This window comes from Gadus macrocephalus, chromosome 15 (assembly GCF_031168955.1).
Source record: "Gadus macrocephalus chromosome 15, ASM3116895v1".
NCBI lineage: Eukaryota > Metazoa > Chordata > Actinopteri > Gadiformes > Gadidae > Gadus > Gadus macrocephalus.
The window spans coordinates 9,932,747-9,957,202 of NC_082396.1; the positions used below are offsets into that span (position 1 = coordinate 9,932,747).

The 24,456-nt window shown below is 41.8% G+C and overlaps 2 protein-coding genes across 2 annotated transcripts; one reads left to right on the top strand and one right to left on the bottom strand.

Annotated features, from left to right (window-relative positions):
- Positions 1–853: 853 nt before the first annotated feature.
- On the bottom strand, positions 854–18,077 carry sgms1a (sphingomyelin synthase 1a). Its single transcript, XM_060072582.1, has 6 exons — positions 17,826–18,077; positions 7,838–8,826; positions 6,514–6,631; positions 5,725–5,878; positions 4,250–4,416; positions 854–3,671 (listed from the first exon to the last, which is right to left on the bottom strand). The coding sequence occupies exons 2-6, from the start codon at positions 8,509–8,511 to the stop codon at positions 3,495–3,497; spliced, it is 1,290 nt and encodes a 429-aa protein (XP_059928565.1). The 5' UTR covers positions 8,512–8,826; positions 17,826–18,077; the 3' UTR covers positions 854–3,494.
- Positions 18,078–18,653: 576 nt separating this feature from the next.
- minpp1a (multiple inositol-polyphosphate phosphatase 1a) lies at positions 18,654–24,187 on the top strand. Its single transcript, XM_060072581.1, has 5 exons — positions 18,654–19,458; positions 19,979–20,170; positions 21,565–21,662; positions 21,930–22,060; positions 23,190–24,187. Exons 1-5 carry the CDS (start codon positions 18,855–18,857, stop codon positions 23,557–23,559), a joined length of 1,395 nt encoding a protein of 464 aa, XP_059928564.1. The 5' UTR covers positions 18,654–18,854; the 3' UTR covers positions 23,560–24,187.
- Positions 24,188–24,456: the final 269 nt, after the last annotated feature.

Below are 24,456 nucleotides of genomic sequence, written 5' to 3' on the forward strand. Positions count from 1 at the left end.
TTAGAGAATATTCTGGGCTGTCATTTCTCCTCAGGTCTCCCCGTGTATGTCTATGTACAGCGTGCGAGTCCAGGACTTGCCTGGCCAGCTCAGTCTCTCCAAGGTGCCAACAAATAGTTGAGTAAGCAGAGTAGTACTTTTTCTTTTTTGGTTCTTTCAAGCCGAGATTTACGAGGTCCTTTTTGCTCCCAATGGCTCGTTACTCCAAGTGCACCACAAACTCATCTAAACCCCCCGACATTGTATAGTAAACACAGGGGAGCCCCTGCATCACAGGAAGTGTCTGTAGGCCTACGCTATTAATAACCCGGCTAACGTAGGCCTATATTCTAAGACGTATGATAATACAAATATGTTTTTCATGAAACATAATATGGGCAGCAGTTCAGTTCGACAGGTAGCCCCAATAAATTGGTAGTAGGCCTTCTAGAAAAAGTAGCCGTGCAATTTTGGGACTACTCAATTGTGTTTATAGCTTAAACAAAACACACATTGAGTCTCGGTGTCCCTACTGTTTCCAAAACAAACTCCTGTCTGGCATGGTCTTGGTCATGGTTGAGCTTCTCCAACCCAATCTCATTTTGCTTCCCGTTTCTGTTGATGAAAAAGTACAAAAATCCTATGCGAATATATTTTTCAAATATTGAGCATAATCTGGCATGATCATTTCTCCCATTCAGTTCTGTTAGTCAGGAGACTTTAGTGGTTTTATTAGGATCGTCCTTCTTTCTTAGATAAGAGAAGCGCATTTGATGCAACTCAATGTGTCCATCTACTGGAGGACCGTGAATGTGCCAGTCTAGTGACAGCATACCACGTGGGGAACCATAGCATTTGACACGGAGGCTTCAACTACAATGTATAGTAAAATCTTTAATTCAAAATCCAGGTAGTATCCTCTGTCATATTTACTAATTGTAGCTTACAAACTTCTTGCACATAGAAAGTGACAAATCACATAATTAATTCACAGATAAACATAGATCAATGTAAAACAAAAAAAACTTTCCAATTCTTCAGAAAAACAAAATCTGGCTAAACTGGCATTTAACAGGGAACTAGTAGGAAAATATATAAATTGTATTATTAATATTGTATTTTTTTTAATATATATATATATTATATATATATATATATATATATATATATATATATATATATATATATACACACACAATTTTTCATTTGTCAGTAAAGTCCTGACTCGGGACGTGTCAACAGTTCTCTGGCTTTGCCTGAAAATATTTGAAATATTTGAAATAAAAATCACCCTTTACAGGATGTAGTGTGCTCATAAACACAGTTGAAGAGACGGTTTACACATTCCAGAGCCCACTGCTTCACCTTAGCACACAGGGAACAGTGGTGCGCGTTCTTCATCCAGTCTCACAGTTACGACTGTGGGACTGGTCCCGCCATATCTAACAACGACAACAAACGTTACTTTGATTTAAAAAAAAAAAGTTAAGACCGAACTCAAGGTCATATCCCTTCTATCCATCCATTCAAGTGCTGTAACCTCTGAAATGTATTCCGTTAGATTTTCTTCAGGAATTTCTGTGAAAAAGATTTAAAAACAGAAACGTGCCCTTGACTCTGAAGCACTAGGCTGTTTTCTTGGTTTGCTTCCAAATTCACGTATATTTTGGTGCAATTTCAATGGCAAAAAAGTGGTTCATAATCAGGATTTTAGGCATTTCTAGACAGACTCAATCGTTTTGTTTTGTCTCATGATTGAAAAAAAAAATGTGATTATGATAAAATGTGAGGGTTCTTTGCCATGAATGTGTGCTCAGGACAATTTAAACTTAAATAATGATGAAGACAATTTCACATTCATGGAAAAGTGTCTGCACCAATCTCCCACCATCCCTGTGCATATCTGACCTGGCCCCATGGCCAAGGCGTTTGGAGTTTAGCAGGACATTTGGCTAACTACGCTATGTATGTTAGGTGGGATTCATTTTGGCGTAAAACTTGGTATGAAGCATTATCGAACACAAAGACTCTCTCTCTTAACTAATCAGGTGGTTAACGGAACGAATCCGCAAGGAGGGGGAAGTATATACGATTAGAACTATCACATACACACACACACCCAATATAAACATGCTCAAAACATTTTTTCAGTCCCCCGAAAGGATCCGGATTCACAGCACAACATTCCCCATAATAACCTTTTGTCAAGTTGAATAAAAATGGTACAATTGTTACAGCTGGACGCCTTCCCTCTGTACCGCCGAATACAATTAAAAGTTAAAGTAAACCAGATGATTCATGCATTCATAAGCGGAAACAAAAAAACTTGTCAAATTGAAGGCTCTTTGAGACCGTATTCATCTCCCAATCAGGTACCAAGTCTGGGGCTTCAATGAAACCCCTTCCGTACAGGCAGCAACAAGACTGGTAAACAAATCCAAGACATTAACAAATATAATCGTTAACATTTTCACCCTTACCCATTTCACCACATCTATGAATGAAGCCATCTCACATTATGTACAATACGTTTAAAAATATATAGTGTACATGTTGAGGTTGAAAAGGAAATATGCAAGACAATAAATAGATGCTGAGCCTAAGTCAAGGGTAGCTTGACTCGAACAAACATGTCAAAGATTAAGATAAACGTTGATATTCAAACAGGATATATTGTTTCTTTGCACTCGATTTTGGGAAGAACTATCTCAAAGGTAAGGCTGGCATAATTATTCATACATTCATGCGAACTATCAACCGTTTAATAACTTCATGCCACCTTGTGGATACGTCCACATTTTATTTATCCGTTGCACAATCTAGGAAAGGAAGGCACTGGAATAATGCTATAAACCACGTCTGATTAAGTCTGCTCTCCGTTCTCTATCTTGAAACATGTAAAAATCTAGAAAAGCATTGGTTTGGAAATAATCTTTTGAAAAATAAAGTTGAGTTAACTACAAAATTATTATTTTTGTTGCCATCTAACTTTTTGCAAGGATAGTTTAGAAAAGGTTTTTTACTATAAAAAAAAAAAAGGAACTGCTTATGGCATTTGATCAAATTAACGGTGATTGACACTACTTGCACTGAATAAATAAACTAACACTTAAAACCAAAACAAAATAATGCAGTTTTGTGTCAGCAAAATGTACGCAGAAGTCGGTATGGCTGTTAAAACAAAAATGCAAATTTCGAAATGTTGTCTTTAAATGCTAGCTCAATCTTTAGGAAGAAAATCATTAAATCGCCCAACGGGGGAAAACACACTAGTAAAACAAAATTAAAGGTTGATTATACATTAATAGTGCCAAGTATCATCAGATATTTTGTCTTTGATACAATACAGCAAAAATATGTGATGTTAAGAAAGTCATGGGTCACAGTGCAAACCATTTAAACAGGGATCTGTTAGCCACGGGCGCCAACACTAGCCATGAGATGTGAAAGGTCAGCCCTATAGATTTCAATGTTGCCCTGGAAGGAGGAGGGGGGGGGGGGGGGGGGGGGGGGGGTCAGTGGACTTCCAGTTTGCTGTACTGTACATTCCGGTTCCAATGGGACAGTCTCCATGACAACGGCAGCTGGTAGTTCCGAGGGACTATGCCGTTCACATTCTCTTCAAAGTACTGGAAAAGTCTGTACCACCACACCCGAGAGAAAGGGTTGCTCTGGGATGTCTCTTTAAGGGACTGGAATGGAAACAAACAGAACATTTTGATTTAACATTGTTTTGTAAAATGTTCATCAACTTGCCATGCTCCATTGAGAATATCCTCAACAACTCCTGTTTGAATGCAGCCAATCATAAACAACCCCTGTCTTACTAAGTCATTACATTAAAACTGAATCAGGTATTGTGCCGGAAACGCCAGTTCAACCATTCATTTTAATGGGGTTAGTGCGTTAAACTGCGGCGGTGGGGGGTGCATGAGTTTGTGGAAAAGGGCGCAGCCGGGACTGCGTGTTGTCCGTTCCAGAGCTGAGCAACCCTGCCATCAGGGAGTGGTTTAAGGTCACAACATGATGTCACACAAATGGGGCCATGAAGTGACACTCCCACATCGCCTCAGCAGTTTACAGTAACTGCTGCAACGACTGTTCCATAGTGAATGAGCCTTTACACCAATCAGACACAACCCCCATCTGACTGTACCAGATCACAAACAACTCTGTATCTGGCCTTTTTCATGTTTGTTTAATACTTTGATGTAAAATATGTCGAACAATTATGAGATTTGAGATAGTTTGAGATAGAGGCAGGACTCACCTGCTGGTTGGCCAGAGTGTGGTACCACCAGAAGAGGCGGGTTGTGATAAAGTATGCCACCACCACATCCACAGTGTAGTGGTCGTGGGCCAGCAGGATGCAGAAGATACCAACAGCACTCAGGGTCCAGCATATCCAGTGGTACCACCAGAGTCTCTTCGGAGAATCTGCCATTCCATCAAAGAAACATACGTCAAACATAGATTTACAAAAAGGACAAGAGTCTTGCTCAAGTGAAAAGGCCAGGGTAAGCACTAAAAAAGGTAAAAAGGTTGATGATTCACGATAGCAAAATGATCACGCAGGACAGATGGGCAATAGAAAGTGTCTGAGATAACGCTGGTAATATAAATATTTCCTCTGTCTTCCTTTAAAAATAATATAAATAACTATTCCTATTGATGCCACCAGCCGTCCCTAGATGTTTTCTAGGGACAGAACTATTATTCAAAATTATTGTAATGCCACATTACGTAAACTAAATGCAAACGAGTAATTCCACCTAAATCGTATCAACCAACTTGATAAGCCGATAGAAATTGTGCTGGAGAGAAAATGTTTACATCACAACTATCTCTGAACATGGTTTATCAGTGAGATAAGAGATTGCACAAGAAAATGCCTCCACATATTTTCATTATTATTCAAACCTAAGTACAAGCACTGTAAACTTGTTTTTTATTCAACTTTGAAGCTATGCCTTTATGATTTCATAGCTGTTGTATGATCAACTCAAGTGCAGTACAGCCAGAACCACCAGGGCCCGCCACAAAAGCCCATCTATACAACTATAAGTTTGCACTTAATGATATTAACTTGGTCACAGTTGTGGGTACATGTATAAATCATTACCTACATTTAGTAAAAAATAACATACATTGGTCTTATCCTGTTACAGTTATCCAATGAGGTTTAGGCCTGTGGTACAATGCTATAAAACCTGCTTTAGTCACCAGGAAGCCAATTTTCAACAGCATTATGCAAATTCATCCGCAGTTATTGTTGGGTCCGAAATGAAGGACCGCATGAGCCTGTTTTCCCTTTCCCACAATTAATCAGGATGAGTTGCATTGCACTCATAAGCTGCACCGTCTCTAAATATTTAAACCATTTCCCCTTTGGCTAAGGCATAAATTGAAAAAATGTCAAGTTCTGGGTGACGCATGGTTAATGTCTGGTTTACCTCAAGTTCTAACTACCATATTTTAACCTTTATTGGACAGTTCTAAAAGACAGTTCTATCAAAAAGTTGTCCTACTCTCCCAGCGTTTTAGTTTTACGCATTTGCATTTGTCTTATTGCTGATTGATCTTTGAGCGTTCAATGTAAAGCTAAAGTGATTGGACCAAAATAATTTACAATGATACGTTTTCATATAAATAAGAATGGTAAAAATTCCACACTTTCTCAATGAAAAAGGGAAACAGGTCCACGCGATATGAACAGACCACAGAGCTGCTAGTAGCGGAACTTACACTCTTTAATGAAGAGATATGTTAGCGTCAGCATGACTGTGTGCCCGCTGTACAGGTAATCACCACACATGGTGTGGGATCCTGTGATGGACAGCCCGCCGCCTGCGATCATCTTCATTATCCTCCTCATCTGGACCTCCCAGTTCCCCATGAGCTGGACAAACAGTCACACAAATAAAACAGAGTCATGTCTTCAGGCATAGACAAATGGTTTAGCAGAGCTTTGGAAGTAGAAAGTTAGTTTTGGTATCAAATAGTCTTTTATATTGGCCTAGACCGAACAGCTTGGCAAAAAGAAAGCTAGTTTGGTATCAAATAGTCATTTATTTTGTCCTAGACCGAACAACTTGGCTTGCAGTCTATGGAATAGTCTGCAAGGTGCGCAGAGACAGACAGAAAAACTAAGAGGAACAATCAAGCTAGACTATGTTCTAATGTTAGGGAGTGCTGCTTGTTTCCCTGATGAATCCTGGGAAATGTGGGTCCATTTGTACAATGTGAAGACTGCAAATCCCAGGGTAACGACGTCAATGCTCCAACTTTTCTTGGGAAACGTACCGAGAAAAGTCCATCATGACGGATCACCTTTAACCTCCACCACAGGCAACGACTACATGGTCATCTAAATCAGATCCATCTCTGCACACGCACGTACATATTGTGAATAGATATACAAAGCATTAAAATGCTTTCCCGATCGTTGTTCGAAAGATGATGACTGCATTAAAAAAGGCAGCCTATTCTTCATTACACTCTATATCTATATATAGACAATGAGCCACATCCTACCTTTGGAGAGCACTTGAAGTGCATGCCAGGAACAGGCAGGGTGGTTATATACATGGTGACACAGCGGTACAAGTACAGCGTCCCGACAATGAAGAAGAACCGTCGGCCAATGATAGACCTGCAAAAGAACAAAGTCATGTTTTAAAAACGAAGTGGAGGCATGCCCTGAACGGTGTTCAAGCTCATTTGGAAGCCACTTTGGATGAAAAATGCATGCTGGATGGAAACTCCAGGGAATTTTAAAATTTGAATGATGTGGATCATAGCTTACAACGTTACGTTCCCATTACATTGAACGCGATTGTTCATTGTGCTAATAAATCAATCAATCAAGAAAATAATTAAAAACCATGGAGCTGAATGTCCATTGACTGTATGGACTGCGATTTCCCTTTTGCAAAAAAGCAAGATTGTATCGGCAAATATATCAGTTTACAATCAAAATCGGGTATCTTTATCATAGTCACCATGGACACTGCACGTTGCAGGATGGGTCTGCGGTAACAGCTTATTTAGGTTTCCAAGTCCTTTTATTATCAAACATAACTTTATTATCCATAGTGGTAAACTACATTTATATACATCTATAACGGTAATATAGGTTTCACGTATATATATATATTGATTATTCATTTAAATTGCAGTCGGTGCTAATAGCCAATGTTTAATTGCACTTCGGTACGTGAATATAGGGTGCTTTTGATAACATGACGGTGTGCAGTTTTGTTTTGGATCGCAACTTCATCAGAAGGAGTGACAGACAACAGAGTTATCGAACATGGAAACAACCACAAAAACTAATGTCTCCCAAACATCGATGTATTAACGAATGCCCACCCACTTTTCATAATCCCCATCCTTCGCAAACTGCCACCCATTACACTATTTGACACTTGGATTTAAAAGTTTGCGGAACACATTGGATATTTTTGAAAAAGGATGGTACATGCTTGTCTTTGCTGGCTATATGTGGCGGGTCCGAGAGAGTGTTAACTTTCTAGGACACTCATAGTATAACGCAATGGTGTGTGGCACATTTCATATAAAGCACCGCTCATTACAACACTCCCACAAAATTAAATCTTTAAAAAAGTATCGCAAATAGGCTGTCGCCTTGGGGATATCACAGCCCCCTCCTTCTAGAACTCCCATCCCAAAATATTTTTTTTTGCGATGAACCTAAACTGTCCATAGACTTCAACTTCAACAGAAACGTGGACAAAATAAGGACGAATATAATACAACATTAGAGTTGACCTAGGGTTATGTATTAAATACACAAAAAACAAGATCAGGCCTTTCAACAGGCTGAAGTGGTCTGTACCTGTACTTGAGGAAGGTCCACTGTACGATCCACAGCCCCACTAGCAGCATGCCGTTAATCTCGCAGATGGAGAAGGCCCACTCCACGCGGTCGAACAGGTCGAAGAACTTGTCCGGGAGCGGGGGCGTGTGCTCCTTGGTGGGAACGCGCTCGTGCACCAGCGAGATGACCACGGTGGTGGTCACGAAGCAGACCACCGCGTACAGGAAGGCCACCGCCGTCTTGCCCCACTCGGACGGGAAGTGGGAGCGCGAGGAGGAGGAGGTGGTGACGGGGCCGCTGGAGGCGCTCGCGTTGGGGATGGGGATGTGCACCATCTCGTGCCGCACGCCGTTGAGCCGTGGCGGCGGTGGCGGCGGCGGCGGCGCGCCGTTCGCCTCAGCCTTCCACACGCCGTTGGGCAAGTGTCCGTTGGCGTGCCCGTTGGGCAGGTGGCCGTTCCGGTGCGCTGCGGCGATGTGCGCCGCGATCCGCAGCGTCTCCAGTCGCTCCAGCAGCTGCCGCCCGCCGTCGGACGACACCAGCTTCAGCGGCGGCGACCGGAAGTCGGCCTCGGTGAGCCGTAGGAGGGCGGTGCCGTCTGCGCCTCCCAGGGCATCGCAGTATTCCTGCATGCCCTCCTCGCACAGCCACCGCAACACGTCCTGCTCCGACCACTCCGTCACGTCCTTCATCACCTCGGCGAGGGGCAACCGCGGAGGACGGGGAGGGGGTCGTTGTCGTTGGTGTTCAAGGGGAGACAATGGAAGGGGTTCTCACCGGAGGGAGGTTTGAGAGTCTAGGGGTCCACGGCGAGTTCTCGCGAGGTATGGCGCATGGTGTTCCCTGGATCATTAAAGACCATGGAACCACCAACACCACCGCTGCCGCCGCTGTCCTCTCCGTCACAGTCGAAGACCTCTCCCGTGTGGTTGAAGGTTGAGATTGTAGCCCAAGGTTCTGGCTATGGAAGGTTCTTCATCTCATCGGCTTTCTGAAGGTCTTCCGTCCTGTAAATCCCAGATAAGAAAAGAGGAAACAAGACATAAAACAGGGGGAGTTGAGCTTTCCTATTCACTGCTTCTTGACAGTGTTGCAATGGGTTACGGACACTATCTCATGGCATGACATATAGTGAGTCAACACTAAACCACAACCACAAGCTTGTACTTACTGGTCACTTGGGAGTGTTCTAAATCATAGAGAAATACACAAAAAACATTGACATCGGCTGCCTGCAAGATCAATTTCCGAGTGTATGAATTATTGACATCATTCAAAGAGCTTGAAAAAAATAGTACAACAATAGAAGTCACCAGTGGGAGTTTCCCTTATCTTAAATTCCCTCAGTTGGGAAATACTTTCTACTGATTCCCTACATCCTACATTCTTCAGTCATACAAAGAGTAACAAGCTTTTCCGTCGCTGTACAAGTGAATCATCAACAGCCTTTTTCCTTTATCATCCATTTAGAGGCTAAAGCTTTACCTAGAGGCTTGTTAAGACCACCCCAACTGATCAAAGCACGATCCATCACTACAAATAAAAACAACCCAAGGTTCAGTCACAGTGAGTGGTGCCACTATCAATGCCGTGACCACACATGTGGCATTTATCATTCATGTGAGGTACAAGGCCAAACATGGCATTCATCTCTATAGGAGGATATATATGTCAACACATGTACATATCCACATAAAGGATGCTTGTGCTATAGATGGGAGTGTGAAGCTGCTTGCACACCGCCACACGGCAACCGCCCTGATAACCGTCTTGCTGCCGGAGGGTTCAGCGCGGCGGTGTGAAGGGCCAGGCGTTTTTTCTCAAAAGCGGCTGCTGCCGCCACCGAAAGTTTCAATATGGGGAAAGCTGAGCGGTAGGGCAAAATCTGTGCGCGTTCACGTGGGCGGCAACCGCTTCCTGGTTAACAGCCGCTTTTGTAATTGCTCCCCTCTGCCACCCTTCCCTCATGGTGGTTAGTGAGGTCCCCCCTTCACTTTAGGCGTCTTTGAGTGTTATTAATTATTATTATTCTTCATGTTTAACCTCTGTTTTCCTTTTATTCCTAGTCTGTTTTACATAGTTTTGAATGATGACTATATGCTCTGTAAGGTGACCTTGGGTGTCTTGAAAGGCGCCTCTAAAGTAAATGTATTATTATTATTATTATTATTATAGAAATGAATGGAGGCGGCGAGTTGCGACGAGTTGCGGCGCGGCGGTGTGAAGCAAGCTTTAGGATCAGCTGCTGGCCAGGGCTGATGGCTGGAGAGTGTAGGAGCGGAGGAGGAGAAGAAGAAGTAGAAGGAAGGGAGAGGAGGGGGGAGGAACAGATATCCAGCTGAAACTCATCTAATAGGCTGAAGGTCAACCCCCCCCCCCCCCCCCCACCCCACATCACGAGGGCCAGGAGCCCAACTTCTCAGCCCACACTGCACAGTTTACCAGTAAACAGCTCCAAACACCGAGTCAGATGACAGGAAAATGGAAAGTCTCAAAGTCATATGGTATTACAAATAGAAATGTAGATCACACATGACAAATACAACCATAATAATAGTAAAAAGTAGTAGTAGTTAAAGGAGCCACGCAAAAACAAATAACTTGAGACAAAGCTAAATCCAGCTTTGTTCCCAACCTCACCCAACTAGTGTTCCCCTGGTATAGCTTGGCATTGTGACCTGTTTTAACTGTTTACTACTTTGTTTTGCTTCAGGGCTGAGACTTCTATCGACCCTCACCAGAGGTTGCTTCTACTCTGCACTTTTATGTTGTTGCACTCATCGGCTGCCATCTAGTCCTGTTCTTCCATTCACGGTCTCAGAACATTTAAGATCCTAACAGATTACAGATAACAATATTGGCTATACTGTCTTTACTCAAGCTCGTATAAAAAAAATGGTAACAGGCATAAAGCTTACCAATTATCATTAGCCTGTGATGAACCAGTCTCATGTAGGTTAAACAGAACCAAAGCAGGACTAAGCTAATGGATTTAACATGGGATAGTCTACAGCTAGAGCTCACACAAACACCCGCCATCGCAGCCACCTGCTGTCTTGACCCGACCCCATTCTGCCTTCAATGTTATTGACAAACGCTGGATAATATTTGCCACAAACTCTAGAAGGGGGTTAAAATAATAAAGTAAGTCAATAAATAGATAGCTTAGAGCATAGTGAGAGAAAACTGCAGGCGGGAGCTGATAGCAGAGCCGTTCTGATTGGCTAGCTACAGATCTCAGAAGTGGGGGAGGGGGATAGAAAGAGAGAGAACATACGGTGTTCCGTTTACAATGTATAATTAAGTTAAGAGTAATGATTGTTAAGCGGTGCAGCCATTAAGGGACCTTTGCTCTGCTAAGTGTGCAAACTAAACTTCATCAACCTCAGTCTGCAGGGAGTGACTCAATAATAGAAAAGCATAGAATCAAGACGCATAGACTTAAACTACTTATGCCTGTGCGTATGAATATATACATGTATAATATATATATGAACGCGTGTGTGCGCAACCAATTCAACCAAATACAAGACAGGAGCAGAACTGAAGCACAAATCAAAAAGGACAGGCACGGGTCTAAATACAAACTTCATACACTCTTTGTATTCAAATAATATTACAAGGACCTGCACTTATGTTTGAGCTCTTTATGTTCAAATAATATTGGAACATAAAAGGGCTTCAAACATAAGTGCAGGGGATTTTTGAGATGAGATGGCCAATATGGCTTTTTGGCTTGGGTGACCACCACCGACCACTTAATTTCCCTATAGAACCCTATGGAAACTGTGGTGTGGTGTTATTCGGATGACCTGGGAAGTTTACAAAGTTTACAGAAAGCATAACTCACTAGTTAGTTAGAGAGCAGTTTTATTTTACCTTTAGGAGGTAAATGTCCATACGTTTACAGTTACATTAGCGCTTATGTCATGCAAATGCAGTTGAGCTTCTCCGTGATTCAATTTGGTTGTTTTCTCTGCAGACGAGGTGCAAATCAACAAATACATGGGCTGTGTGTCTTGGAAGACTATCCAATATTGTTTTTTTTAATCGCAGCTTAAAGCTTCCCTCTTTAGAATAAAACAGAAATCAGCTCATTCAACTGGAGTGCTAAAACGAAAAAGGGTTCCTTTTTCGTTTTAGCACTCCAGTTGAATGAGCTGAAAAAGGGTTCCTTTTTCGTTTTAGACTGAAAGGATCAAGGGGATATGAGCCATTGTTTCCTGGGGAAACCATATTCAAAACACTAGGCCTATTTGAGGAAATACATCGCCCTGACAGATTTCTTCCACACCAGAACACTTTAATGCCCATATCATCAGAGGGGAAATAAGGGTGTTACAGCAGTACATGACAGGAATTAAAAAAAAAGATTTTCACAAAAACGACTCTGTTGTGTATGAGTAGTACCAATTTAAAAAGGTCACACAGCGGCAACGGTGTATAAATAGTTACCCAACTTGGTTGTGGGGGTACAGGCAGCAGGACGGCAAGGTGTCGCCAAGTTACCTGCACCTTGACAGACACCCAGGACCTTTGCTAAGTAAGCTTAGGTTTGCCTAGGTCATTGGTTCCAACTGCCTCAGACTACCTCACCGCAGTCTGAGGCAATGTGTTGAACAAACACACTTTCGAAAAGGTCCCCACTCTCATTCACAAGCAATGGCATGCGTTTTAGGAATCCAGGGGGCTTCTTGTGTGTGTGTGTGTGTGTGTGTGTGTGTGTGTGTGTGTGTGTGTGTGTGTGTGTGTGTGTGTGTGTGTGTGTGTGTGTGTGTGTGTGTGTGTGTGTGTGTGTGTGTGTGTGTGTGTGTGTGTGTGTGTGTGTGTGTGTGTGACTGCCCCTGCCTACCTCCAAGCACTGCTAAAGCCACACACCCCAGCTCGATCCCTCCGCTCAACTACCTCAGCTGGACGTCTGGTACCGCCATCGCTAAGAGCTAGCAAAGGCCGTTCAGCAAAGTCACAACTTTTCTCGGTTTTGGGACCTCAGTGGTGGAACGAGCTCCCTGCCGCTCTCAGGACCGCAGTCGCTCACTATCTTCCGAAAAAGACTCAACACTCACCTGTTCAGAGTCCACCTCGACACTGCATAGCCACCCTCCCCCTTCTGGCCACCAATGTACACTGTATTGTGTTGTGTTGTGTTGTATTGTATTATATTATAGTACTTAACTGTGTAGCAACTGCAGTAGCTGCTATCATGGCTGTAACACGGGGAATTGGTTAGCCTAGCGATTGTTGGACTTACACTTGGTTCTATGAACTTCCTTTCTGTACCGACAGCGATATATTGATGCACTTCTTATGACAAATGTACTTATTGTAAGTCGCTTTGGATAAAAGCGTCTGCTAAGTGCCCTAAATTTAAATGTGAATGTAAATGTGTGTTTCCAGTCACAACACCAAGCCAGGCTCACTTATCCAACCGTCAACGAAAGTCTATGAAGTGTTTCACAGGATGGTACTGGACTTGTTACCAGTGAGAAACCTACACATAGCTGAGAAACACAAGGAGTTTAAGGCTGACTTTCAAGGAAATTAACGAAATAACAGTAAATATGTTCATCATGGTTTCAACTATCCTATACACTTCCGAAACATTTATAAGGCTGCGGGTGAACCACAAAGAACTTAACCCGGCTACACGCCCTTCCAATCCTTCGTTATCTTTGACCTGCTTGAAAAAAGAAAACGTTGAGGAGCACGACTTCCAACACGTGGATCCTTTGCCCTCCTGGCAATTGACTTTCCCCTGCCTATTTTACCTCCACTTCCTGTGTTTTTGGGGAACTGCCCAACCGGGAACTTTTTTACCTGCCCATCTACTGTGCTTCACAACTCCCCGATGGTTGCTTGAACAACTTTTCCTCTTCAACCTGTAACTTTATCCACAAGTAACTTCGATCTCTCTGTAACCCAAGGGAGGTGGAGCTGTCCATCAAGTAATGCAATGTCATAAAGATTAGCATCACAAAGGCATTTCTTTTCAGAACTAGGAGCACAGGTCATAATCAGAAGTGCCACATTACATTTGACTCAATTATGTTACGATTTTTTATCTTGATAAAAAGGTCATAACCAACTCTACAAAGAGGAGGCAGATTACAAAGTCACAACAATGGGGTGACATTAAAGCCAAACAAAAGATAAAATCCGGCTCCAGCCAGACTATTCCAGCCCCTGAATAGAATGCCTATAAGCCGAGATTTCTTTGACCTTTCTTCCTGTCACCTGTTGTACGTTTCCTCCTTCTCTAGGTTTTTTTTAAAACGTGGTCCCATGAGTATTTGGAAAAAAATAGAAACCGAGGCAGCTACAGGTGCATATGTATTCTTTTACCACTTCCCTCTTAAAGCACCACACAGGGCAGGGTGGAAGAGCAAAGCAAATATTGACCAAACACTGTTCTGTAGCATCACGTCAGCTGCACATTTCCCAGCCTATTGTAGCAACAGAAAACCAACAATCATTCACACAAAAATGGCCCGGCGCTATTTAACAGAGAAAGTTTATTCTAATTATTGGAGTGATTCATCCAAGTGCAATTAACATATCTGAATCTTAGCAGAAGTCTGCCCCAATGGTTGAACCAATCATGACATCCGACACTGAGGCCTGGCACGCTCAATAATGGATGGATGATTTGCATTTTGCTCATATCAGCCACCGACTTGCCACAAGTATTCAAACTAGCCTAATCTTTACCGGCACTTAGATCCTGAAAAAACGATGGTCTGGAGCCTTAACATCAAGCAAGCTAGCGGTACAGTAGTAATAGTAATTTGGCTATGTTGTTAGTAATTCTGGCCATGTTGTTGTTATAGCCTTAGCTGTATCGTGCATGTCCGATTTCAAAAAGGGGATAGGCCTGGAACACGATCCAGTAAGATCCGATCAACTGGAACATTGGTTTTGCTGAAATGCTTTTTAACTTATTTATGATTGATCTTATTAATTATAATCATGGTCATTAACTTATTTGTATACATATACTCGCTACATACAACCTACAAGGACTTGATTTAATTATATCAAGTTTAAAATAGATTATCTTTGTGACGGGTGCCAAAGAGATGATGACAAACTAGATTTAAACTAGCACTACACTCAAGCTGCTTAAAAAACCCAAAACATAAACAGTTCCTGGAAAGCAGCGAGATCAACGCATTCAAATTTGCATTGGTGCTTATAATGCCAAGAAAATTCAGTTGTGGAGCCATTTTCCTCAGATAGTAGCCTTGAATTAACTATTGTAGATTGGGAGAGACAATAGTTATTGAGTATTGTGCATACTGTGTGAACAGCAGGGAATGGTGGGTCACAAAGGGTTGCATGTTGAGCAACTGTCTGATTACAAATATCTGGTATGGCCAGGTATCCATCATGCAGGCCTAATAGATTTTGGTAGATCCAATAGTTGTTGGCTCTACCAAAGCATTGGTAGAGCATAAAAGATGCATTAATAGTAACCTGTAACCCAACTTACTTATCCAAAAGTTAGCTTTGCTGTGGTAATAAATATGTTGTAGGAAGTATGTCTCAACTTTTATCAGTCTGTACAAAAGAACAATCACAGGAATGAGATCTCTACATCTCAGCATTACAACAATGCGATTACTCAACAGAACCTGACCATCCAAAAAAAACCCTGATCTTGCAAGTTTCCCAGGGGAGGGGACGGAGAGGACAGAAGGTTGCTTACGACGTGGAGGGGGAATACTCTGGAGAGTCGGGCTAAGTAGTGAAATAAACATCATGCAGGCAGGTGTTATCCGGTAATGAGCAAAGCCCCTTGTGACTGGAGCAGTGACTTATTAGCATGTCAAGTCTGAACACACCCAGCACCACACCGTGTCAACAATCTGGCAGAGAGGTGGTGTCCATTTCTTTGTGTACTATTACCTCCTATTTTCGGATTCCACTATAAAACAAGTGAATCACTGGTGGGGACTTCATTGACTAGCATCCATGTTCAGATCATTGTAACCCAACACCCTGAGAAGGAAGTGAGAACTAGGCAGTATCTGTTGAACGTACAAACGGGTAAATGATGCCACGTATCTTTGGTATCAACGGGCGATCTCACCTTCTGTTGAGGACATTGGAACAATAAATATATATGTAGAATGGACAACTGAATACCTCACTGACAGCAATCCTTCTAATTACCTAAGGACCTTTTATTAGTGGAAGGATTTTCTCTGCTTTAGATCAAACTATCTAAATCAGCTGATTGAGCAGATTACCAATTCAGTAATTCAACAGAGTGAATCAAGGACGTTAAGAATATTTAACTAATTATCACTTTTATTCACATATTTGCATCTGAATGGCACGAGGAGAAAGTCCCTATTCACCCATAAGGGGAACTAGGGTTAAACGTTGAAAGGGATATTAGAAACCGGCCTGCAACATGGGAGCCTAGCAAGCTAGAGTTATTTTATGTTATTCTAATAAGGTATGCAAGATTAATTTCCAATAATCAGAGATCCATAACATTTGACCTACATATATATACTTTACCTTTATCTACGCTGCAATAAAAGACAAAAGCATTCGTTGATACTTATGTAGCTTATTACGCTTGTTATTATGCCTAGCTGTACATATCACATTTATTTAGCTTTTGGGTAAAATAAGTCATCCATATTACTAACAACTTGAAGTAACCCAAAAGTACTAGAGATGTTTACCCCTCCGGTTGAAAGATTAGTTCTGATACCAGAGAGAATATCACTTTTACATGATGAAGTGACCTAATAGACCTATGTTAATCAATTCTGAGAATGTTGGCCTATATTGCATAATTCCAGATCACAACACAGAACCATTGTGCAGCATAGGCATTGTTTTGTGTCGACAGTACTTCTACTGTATTATTGGGCCTACACCCAAGACGCTGACGATTTGTTTACCACTGGGAAGATAATCACGTACATGTATTTCGAGGAATATAGACATTGAAATGTATGTCACACAGTGTGTATGCGACTGCGTATTTGGTTTTATTCTCATTTGAAAAACCTGTACAAGGCCTACTTTAAAACGGTCCCTACAGCACGTATACATGCTGGCTTGTTCACACTCCGACACGTTTTGCATTGGCAATGAGGCTTGCAATGCACGCTGAACTAGTACCACAAAGGACATTAACATTCGCTCATCAGGTCGGCTAGTGTGCATCACTTAAAACCCTCAGAATCGTAACTTCTTAATGTTGATGCCCGTGAACCCGCCCACAGAGAGACCTTTTGACCGCCATCTGATGTTGTACACCTGTGCCCTGTTTAGTGAAGAACAGTGGCTGTTTTAACCAATGACCTGTGGCTTTTATTTTATATTTCCCGTGGATGTCCTAAACCAGGGTCATTAGTGTGAATAAAGGTGTGTCACTCTTGTTGATATAATGATAATCCACCATTTGTTACCCTCTTCAGAACATAAAACAACCACCAACATACGGAAACCTGTGTCCCCGGTCGTACCCTAACGTTATCCCTCAGACGTGACGTTACTCACCGATGACTCGCTTTTACCAGACTCTACTGGGTCACGTTGCCTTGGCAATGCATCGTGTAACTTTAGGACTCACCACTCCAGCATACATTCAGATAAGCAATCAGGATTTTCGACGCATTCCTGCATAGCGTGGAATACAAACATAGGCCAAGCAACTGTATGACAAATACTAACTGGGAAATCCACGGCTGCAATCCGTTTGGGTGTACCACCACACATTAATTATAGCCTAGGAAGACAGGCTACCCTGTAGCTTACAGCAGATCAGACACGGCTTTAAAAGACAGCACTAGTCCAGTATGGATTCATGATCAGAGGGACGTGTTAGCCCGACTATTCGCGCAATATCGCCATGCAAGGCCACCTCATATGCCATCACGATGGGCTAAGAGGTGACATTCATGACCATAAAGTTCGTATCACGTATTCCCCCAAAACTCGCTCTTTGAAATCGTGTTTATTTAAGAGCCCGCTTGACACTTACCGCAAGAGCGTTACATCGGGAAGACTTGTAGCTCAGACAGCCAAAAATTGCATAAGTCGTTGATCTCGTTGTACACATTAAAGCCAACCACAGACCAGTTCGACAGACAGAACTATAGATTAAGTTAAATGCACAAAAAAAATAAGGGATATGCGGCTCCCAAATCAACGGCCGGCAGGTAGAGTCAGGTAAATGTGGTGGATCCTGTGTTTTCGTGGTTAGCAGTGGGAATTGTTGGCGCTACGTAAGAGAGTGGGGGGAGTTCCCGTGACGTCATAGCGTTGGACCACGCAGAAAATGCCCTGCTGGAGCCATGAAGTTGTAATTTTTAATGGCCATGTTTATATTTGTTTTCTGTCACCCCGGCTGTAATGGTATACTTATTTGTGGTCCGATTATCTTTTTCATTCTCTTGAACACGAGTGCACATTTGCTACCTATAGAATTGTTTATTTGAATAAATCAATGGTTTTAACTAGCTTTCCTTTTTGGTTTGACTTTCTTTTTTTTTGTTAATTCTTTCTAGATATGTCACAGTGTGAAAACAGTTTGAACACATATTTTATTTATCTAGCTATCCTTCCATATACATCTTTCTTTTCATTGCTGTTTCCAGGGCGTATTTGTTAGAACTATTTGCCTGGGGAAAAACGTTGGAAGTCAAGCAGCCTAGCAAATTACCCCAGCCCGAACCGGGACATAATGAGCAACTCACAAATTAAAAAAAGCTCAACATGCAAAACGCATCGATAGGTCCTATGTCAAAATACCTTAATCAACAGATACAAACGCTACCATCGGACGGTTAATACATAGGCCTATGTTGTCGTGCAACAACGTATTATTATAACATTTTGCGGAAATATATCTTTATCTCAAATAGTGCAACAATCACATGATATTTCCGCATCAACCTCTTCCTCTGCGGGGCTGAGGAAACTCTGTGAATGCTTTTAGCTGGCCATTTTAAGATAACATCAGCAGAGCTGAAACCAAAGTCCGTTAGGCTACTACTTATTGAGAGACACCATGGGTAGGATTTATTTTAGGCCTACATGCATTTTGTATACTTTGTATGCATTTTTAGGCGCTATTATATGTTGTAGGCCTATGCTTAAAGATGCCCGGGCGACTGTTACTTCGAGCATCCCAACGATTGCGCGATATTTCACTACAAAAGGAAGATATGAGGAAGTCAATCCACATCTTATTGGGGACATATATGCTGTAAACACATCAGTTTTACAAGCCCTCTCTCCAGGATGTCGCGAAATGCATTTGTCCGCCATAATACGCCATGGGACACGGTACCCAACGAGCAAAAACGTGGAGAAGATGCAGAGGCTGTACAACCTCATTGTACACAAAGCTTCTGGAAATGCCATCTGGGTGCGTGAGATTAAGGAAAAATTCGTCATGCGGTACACCGAAGACATGGACGGACGCCTTGCCGATAAAGGTGTACTGGATCACAAGCATCTGGCCGTCAGGTTGTCGAAGCTCTTTCCATCTTTGGTGTCAAGGGAGATGCTGCGAGGTGGAAAGATTAGCTTCGTCACCAGCTCGAAGCACAGGTGCGTTAACAGCACCTTGGCTTTCAAGAGAGGACTCACAGACCTGTGGAGTGTTGAAGGTGCGCTCAAGATTTGTGATTGACTGGCTTAATAGCTATATATCCATCCATATCTGTGTGTAGATATAGATGTGTCGTATGTATATAGATGTGTGTGTGTGTGTGTGTGTGTGTGTATATTTGTATACATATATATATATAGACATAGACATATATATATAGATATATATATAGAGAGAGGGGTAAATAGATGTGTATAGATATAGACATATATGACAGAGGTGTGTGTGTGTGTGTGTGTGTGTGTGTGTGTGTGCGTGCGTGCGCGCGCGCGTGATACCTGATTCTTATTTGATTAGGTTATGATTCCTATCTTTATTTTTTTCGATGAAGGCTATCCAATTATGTATGTATCTATTTATGTATATATTTATATATATATATATATATATATATATTTGCCCATCAATTTTTGCTAAATTGTGAGTGATGAATAATTTTCCCATACTGTATGTGTTTACATTATATACCCTATCCATCAAATGATATTTAATATGCATTAATTGTTCTCCCAAAACAGAGGAAGTTGAGCACACGGTGAACGATACCCTGATGCGGTTCTTCGACGAGTGTCCCCGGTTTGTTAAGGAAGTGGAAGAGAAACCCGGCTCAATGGCCGAGCGCGACAAGTTTGAGTTAGGACCGGAAATGCAGAGGGTGGGGGAGAAGATGGCAGACCGCCTCGGCCTTCCATACAACCTCATCAACGCAGGTGGTCCATTGCACAAGTGTGTTTTTCGTGCAAACATGAACTATCAAGAAGAAAAGCAAATGAGTTAATACTGACATTACAATTATTGTACCTTTTAACTGTAGCTACAACTCAAGCCACCAGAGGCTGCTGATGGGAGAGTTTACAGAGTATAGGGTACAGATGGTGATAAGTTCCTCTGGTAGAAAGGTGTTGCAGGGGAGGTGAGGCCCTGAGACATTAACGACTGACTCAGAGTTTGCCTTTGTCCTCTTCACTGTTTTATAGAATGATCATGTGATACCAATGATTGATTTGGATGCAATATCACAAATTTCATATGACTTGACTACAATGCCTCTCTACGAACAATACAGTGGCCTATTCCACCACACATCCTCTGGTTTGCTAAAAAGGGATTTGCCAATTATTAGAAATTGTGTTTCAGTTAGTTTCATCATATATTTACGATGAATATATATATATATATATATATATATATGACTTGTAATGCTATGCTACTCATGATTCTATCTGCATAATACGTATTATAACTTTAGTATTTTTAAGGATTAATTTGTACAGCAGGTGGGGCTGCGTACTGCTAATATATTTGCCTAGAATAGGCTAGTAGACTAGGAGTATGCATAATTGGCCCATAAAAAAGTTAATGATCGCCTGTAGTTCTAAGGTTACATCAGGGTATGTTGCGTCAGTAAAAACAACTTGTGGCTTTGTGGTAAGCCAAATGAGCATGTTTGAACAGCACAATATCAGGGCTTTGGGTTATTAGTTGTTGGTGGTGGGGGCAGTGTACAACAACAGGGATGAGCTAACATTGGCCAGCATTCCATTAATGCTAACAAATGGAGAATATAAATAAAATAGGTTAAATTAATGTAAACACAAAAATACAGCAAGTGTAGCCGGTCAAGCTCTGCGTTGTGTGTTGTGGTATGGAGTAGGACACAGGGAGTCGGTGTTTCACTTTAGCCGAACTTGTGCATTTATTTCTGCATGAAATAAATGCACAAATAATGCAGCAGCATTAATACACAGGACACTGCAGCACGTCAGTCTCCTCACAGCATCAAAAGAACAAGTGAGGAATGGCGAGCACAACGCAGGAAGATGACGTCACAACCGAGACTTCAAAATAAAATAACAAAAGCTCCCAAATGAACTATTTACAGAAAAGATCACAAAATAAAAGTAATAAATGAAACATGAGGGAATTTTGGTGGAATGCATGCATATATCTTATATACCTGCTACACAAGCTGATGCAAGATAATATTAAAAATATGCATATTATATACATGTACATACATGTTAGAAATATAAAATGTATATTTAACTCAACGATAACTTTCTACGCCGGTTCTAACATGTCATCTCACCCCTCAATTCCACAGATATGACACAAGCTGCGTTTCATTTCTGTGCCTATGAGTTCGCACTCAACACGGTCAACTCCCCCTGGTGTAGGCTTTTTGATGAAGTCGATGCTCAGGTATCTTGCTTTTAAACTACTGGTTTGCCAATGGCTGACGTTTAAAAAAAATAAAAAGTGAATTTCTTAAGTTATTTGTTCAACAGTATAGCCCTAAATATACTTCATCATGACAGCTACTTGACCCTAAATTGTTATAATCTGAATACTATTGTTAGTCACTTGTTCAAAGACAGCAACTTGTTTGACGAGAATTTGTAGTTTAAAAATAAAAGCAGTGGAATTTAGATTGTGCTGTTTGTGAAGTCATTTGTGCTTTTTCTGCAGGTAATGGAGTATTTAAATGACCTGAAGCAATACTGGAAGAGGGGCTATGGCCATCTGATTAACAGCCAATCGAGCTGCATTCTGTTCCATGACCTTTTCAGTCGGCTAGACAAGGCAGCAGAGGAGAGCAAGTAAGTTAAAAGTCGTTTTGGTATACAACACGTATACACGCATACATGTAGCTATAAACTATACTCCACTCTGCTTGATTAGGTTAACAACTTTTTGGAGAAAATTTTTTTACTGGTTGAGGAACAAGGTGGGAAAGAGATTGCAGGAGAATACTTTGTTATTACATTGATTTTCCTAAAAGCTTTTGATTTAGTAAACAGAAACCTTCTCGCTTACACGTTCATCAAAACCGGTATTAATGGCAAACTCATAAATCATGCATTCTGTTCCCTCTATAGTGTACCTGAGTCATATGTGAGGGTGAAAGAATTTCTTATAAACTGTTTTTTCACTTTTTCTGGTGTCAAGTTGGGAGATGCCTTATCACCTACTCTCTTCACTGTATATATAAATGATCTAGCCATTACCATTTAAGTCATTAGGATGTTGTGTACAGTTTGGAGGAGAAAACATCAGTTTTCAGTTTTTTTACTTTTATAGGCTGATATATTATTTGGATGGCTGACTCGGAAGCAGATCTCCAAAGAATGCTCGCATGTGCAGAAGCTCCGTGCAGTAAATGGAGAATGAACATAAATGAAGAGAAAACTCTGAAACAAAACCTTACAGAGTATTTACTGACTTTTGATACCCATGAACTTTGCCTAAAATAGGGTTATTTTCACATGACTGTTTGTTTTTACTGTGAACACACTACGTGAACACACCTCCCCTGAAGTAACCTTAAAACTGCACTCAATCATGAACTCTTTTATGGGCCAATTCCGGATACCCTTGGTTTACTTGCCTATAATAGTCTCATATATCGGTAGTGTGTTGTAGTTATGTTGCTCAAGACGCATAACAAGTTGTCTAAAAACCTGGCTCCTTCTAGCTAATTGGTGAGGAGTCCCTCAGCAAGACACCTCATCCTCCGGGCTCCAGACGAGCTGGCTGTTGCCTTGCATGGCTGCCATGGTCATTGTTGTATTCATTTGTGTTTTTAAGCGTGTGATTGTGAGGCACTGACTCTAAAGTGCGTCAGGTGGCCACAGGTTACAAAAGCAGGACATAAAACACTGTCTGATTATCTTTTATTCAGTTTCCTATTCGACTCTTTGTACCTCCTCTCCGTCTCCCCTCCCCCAGGTCCGGCGGTCCCATTTCGGAGGTGGTGAGCATCCAGGTGGGCCATGCCGAGACCCTCCTCCCACTGCTCACCCTGCTAGGTCTCTTCAAGGACGAGGTCCGGCTGACGGCCGCCAACTTCGCCGCGCAGGGGGGCCGCTCCTTCCGCACCAGCCGCACGCTGCCCTACGCCGCCAACCTGGTGGTTGCGCTGTACGACTGCGACGAGGGCGGCGAGCTCAGGGTGCAGGCACTGCTCAACGAGGAGCCGCTGACCTTCCCCGGCATGGAGGCCGCGCCCCTGTACCGCGTCCTCAGGCAGCACTATCTCCCACTGCTGAAGGGCTGTGTCTTTGAGGAGGTGTGCCGGCTGCCCCCCCAGCGCATGTAGCTTTTAGAGTGTGAGGAAGTGTTTGTATTTACCTTCCGCTTGTTCATCAGCAAGTGCCTTTTTATCCAAAGCAACTTACAGTGATTTGAGGTACAGGTCTTTTTAAGGAGCAGGGGGGGGGGGGTTAAGGGGGTCTGGTGTAGGGGATGAGGGCTGAGGCTCAGGGATGACTACGGGTGACGTTATGGACATTGGGAATGAAACCCTTTACTGTTCGGCTGGGAGTCCAAGACTAGTTATAGCCTCTCTATAATTCAATTTAATGTTTTTTTTGTGTTTTTTAATAGGTTTGGATATGCTATTGCTTAGGGCAGACTTTACATTCATGTTGGAAAGTAAGCACAATATTAATGGCACATTAGCCTGGTTTTGTATCCAGGTTTTGTGTGTAGAATATATTTCCCATTTCTCCACAAAGGAGTGGGAGGTCCAAAGACATGCTAACTAATAAAATGTAGTTAAACTAGTTAAAACTAGTTTAACTAGTTTAACTAGTTAAAACTAGTTTAACTAAATGTCTTGGCAGTTAAAATGTATTAATACTGATATATATATATTTTTGCTATATAATCGTTTATAAGTGACTTATTACACTGCTTTTATGCGATATAAATGAGAACTGAATGAACACACGTGTGTGCATGATTCCTCTCTGGGTTAAATAAGAATGGTTGCAATACTGTATAATGGGGAAAACATAATTCAAGGCTAAATACATGATGGAAATGAACAGCACTCTGTCGAGCTGGGGAGCTATGCCAAATAATTTCTTAATCTTTAATTACTAGAGACTGTAATCCCTAAATCATCAACATATTCATAGTCTAGTCTACTATGTCTGACCAACATTTTTTACTGACAACTGTCGACAGATTTAACTTGATTATAGGCATTGGC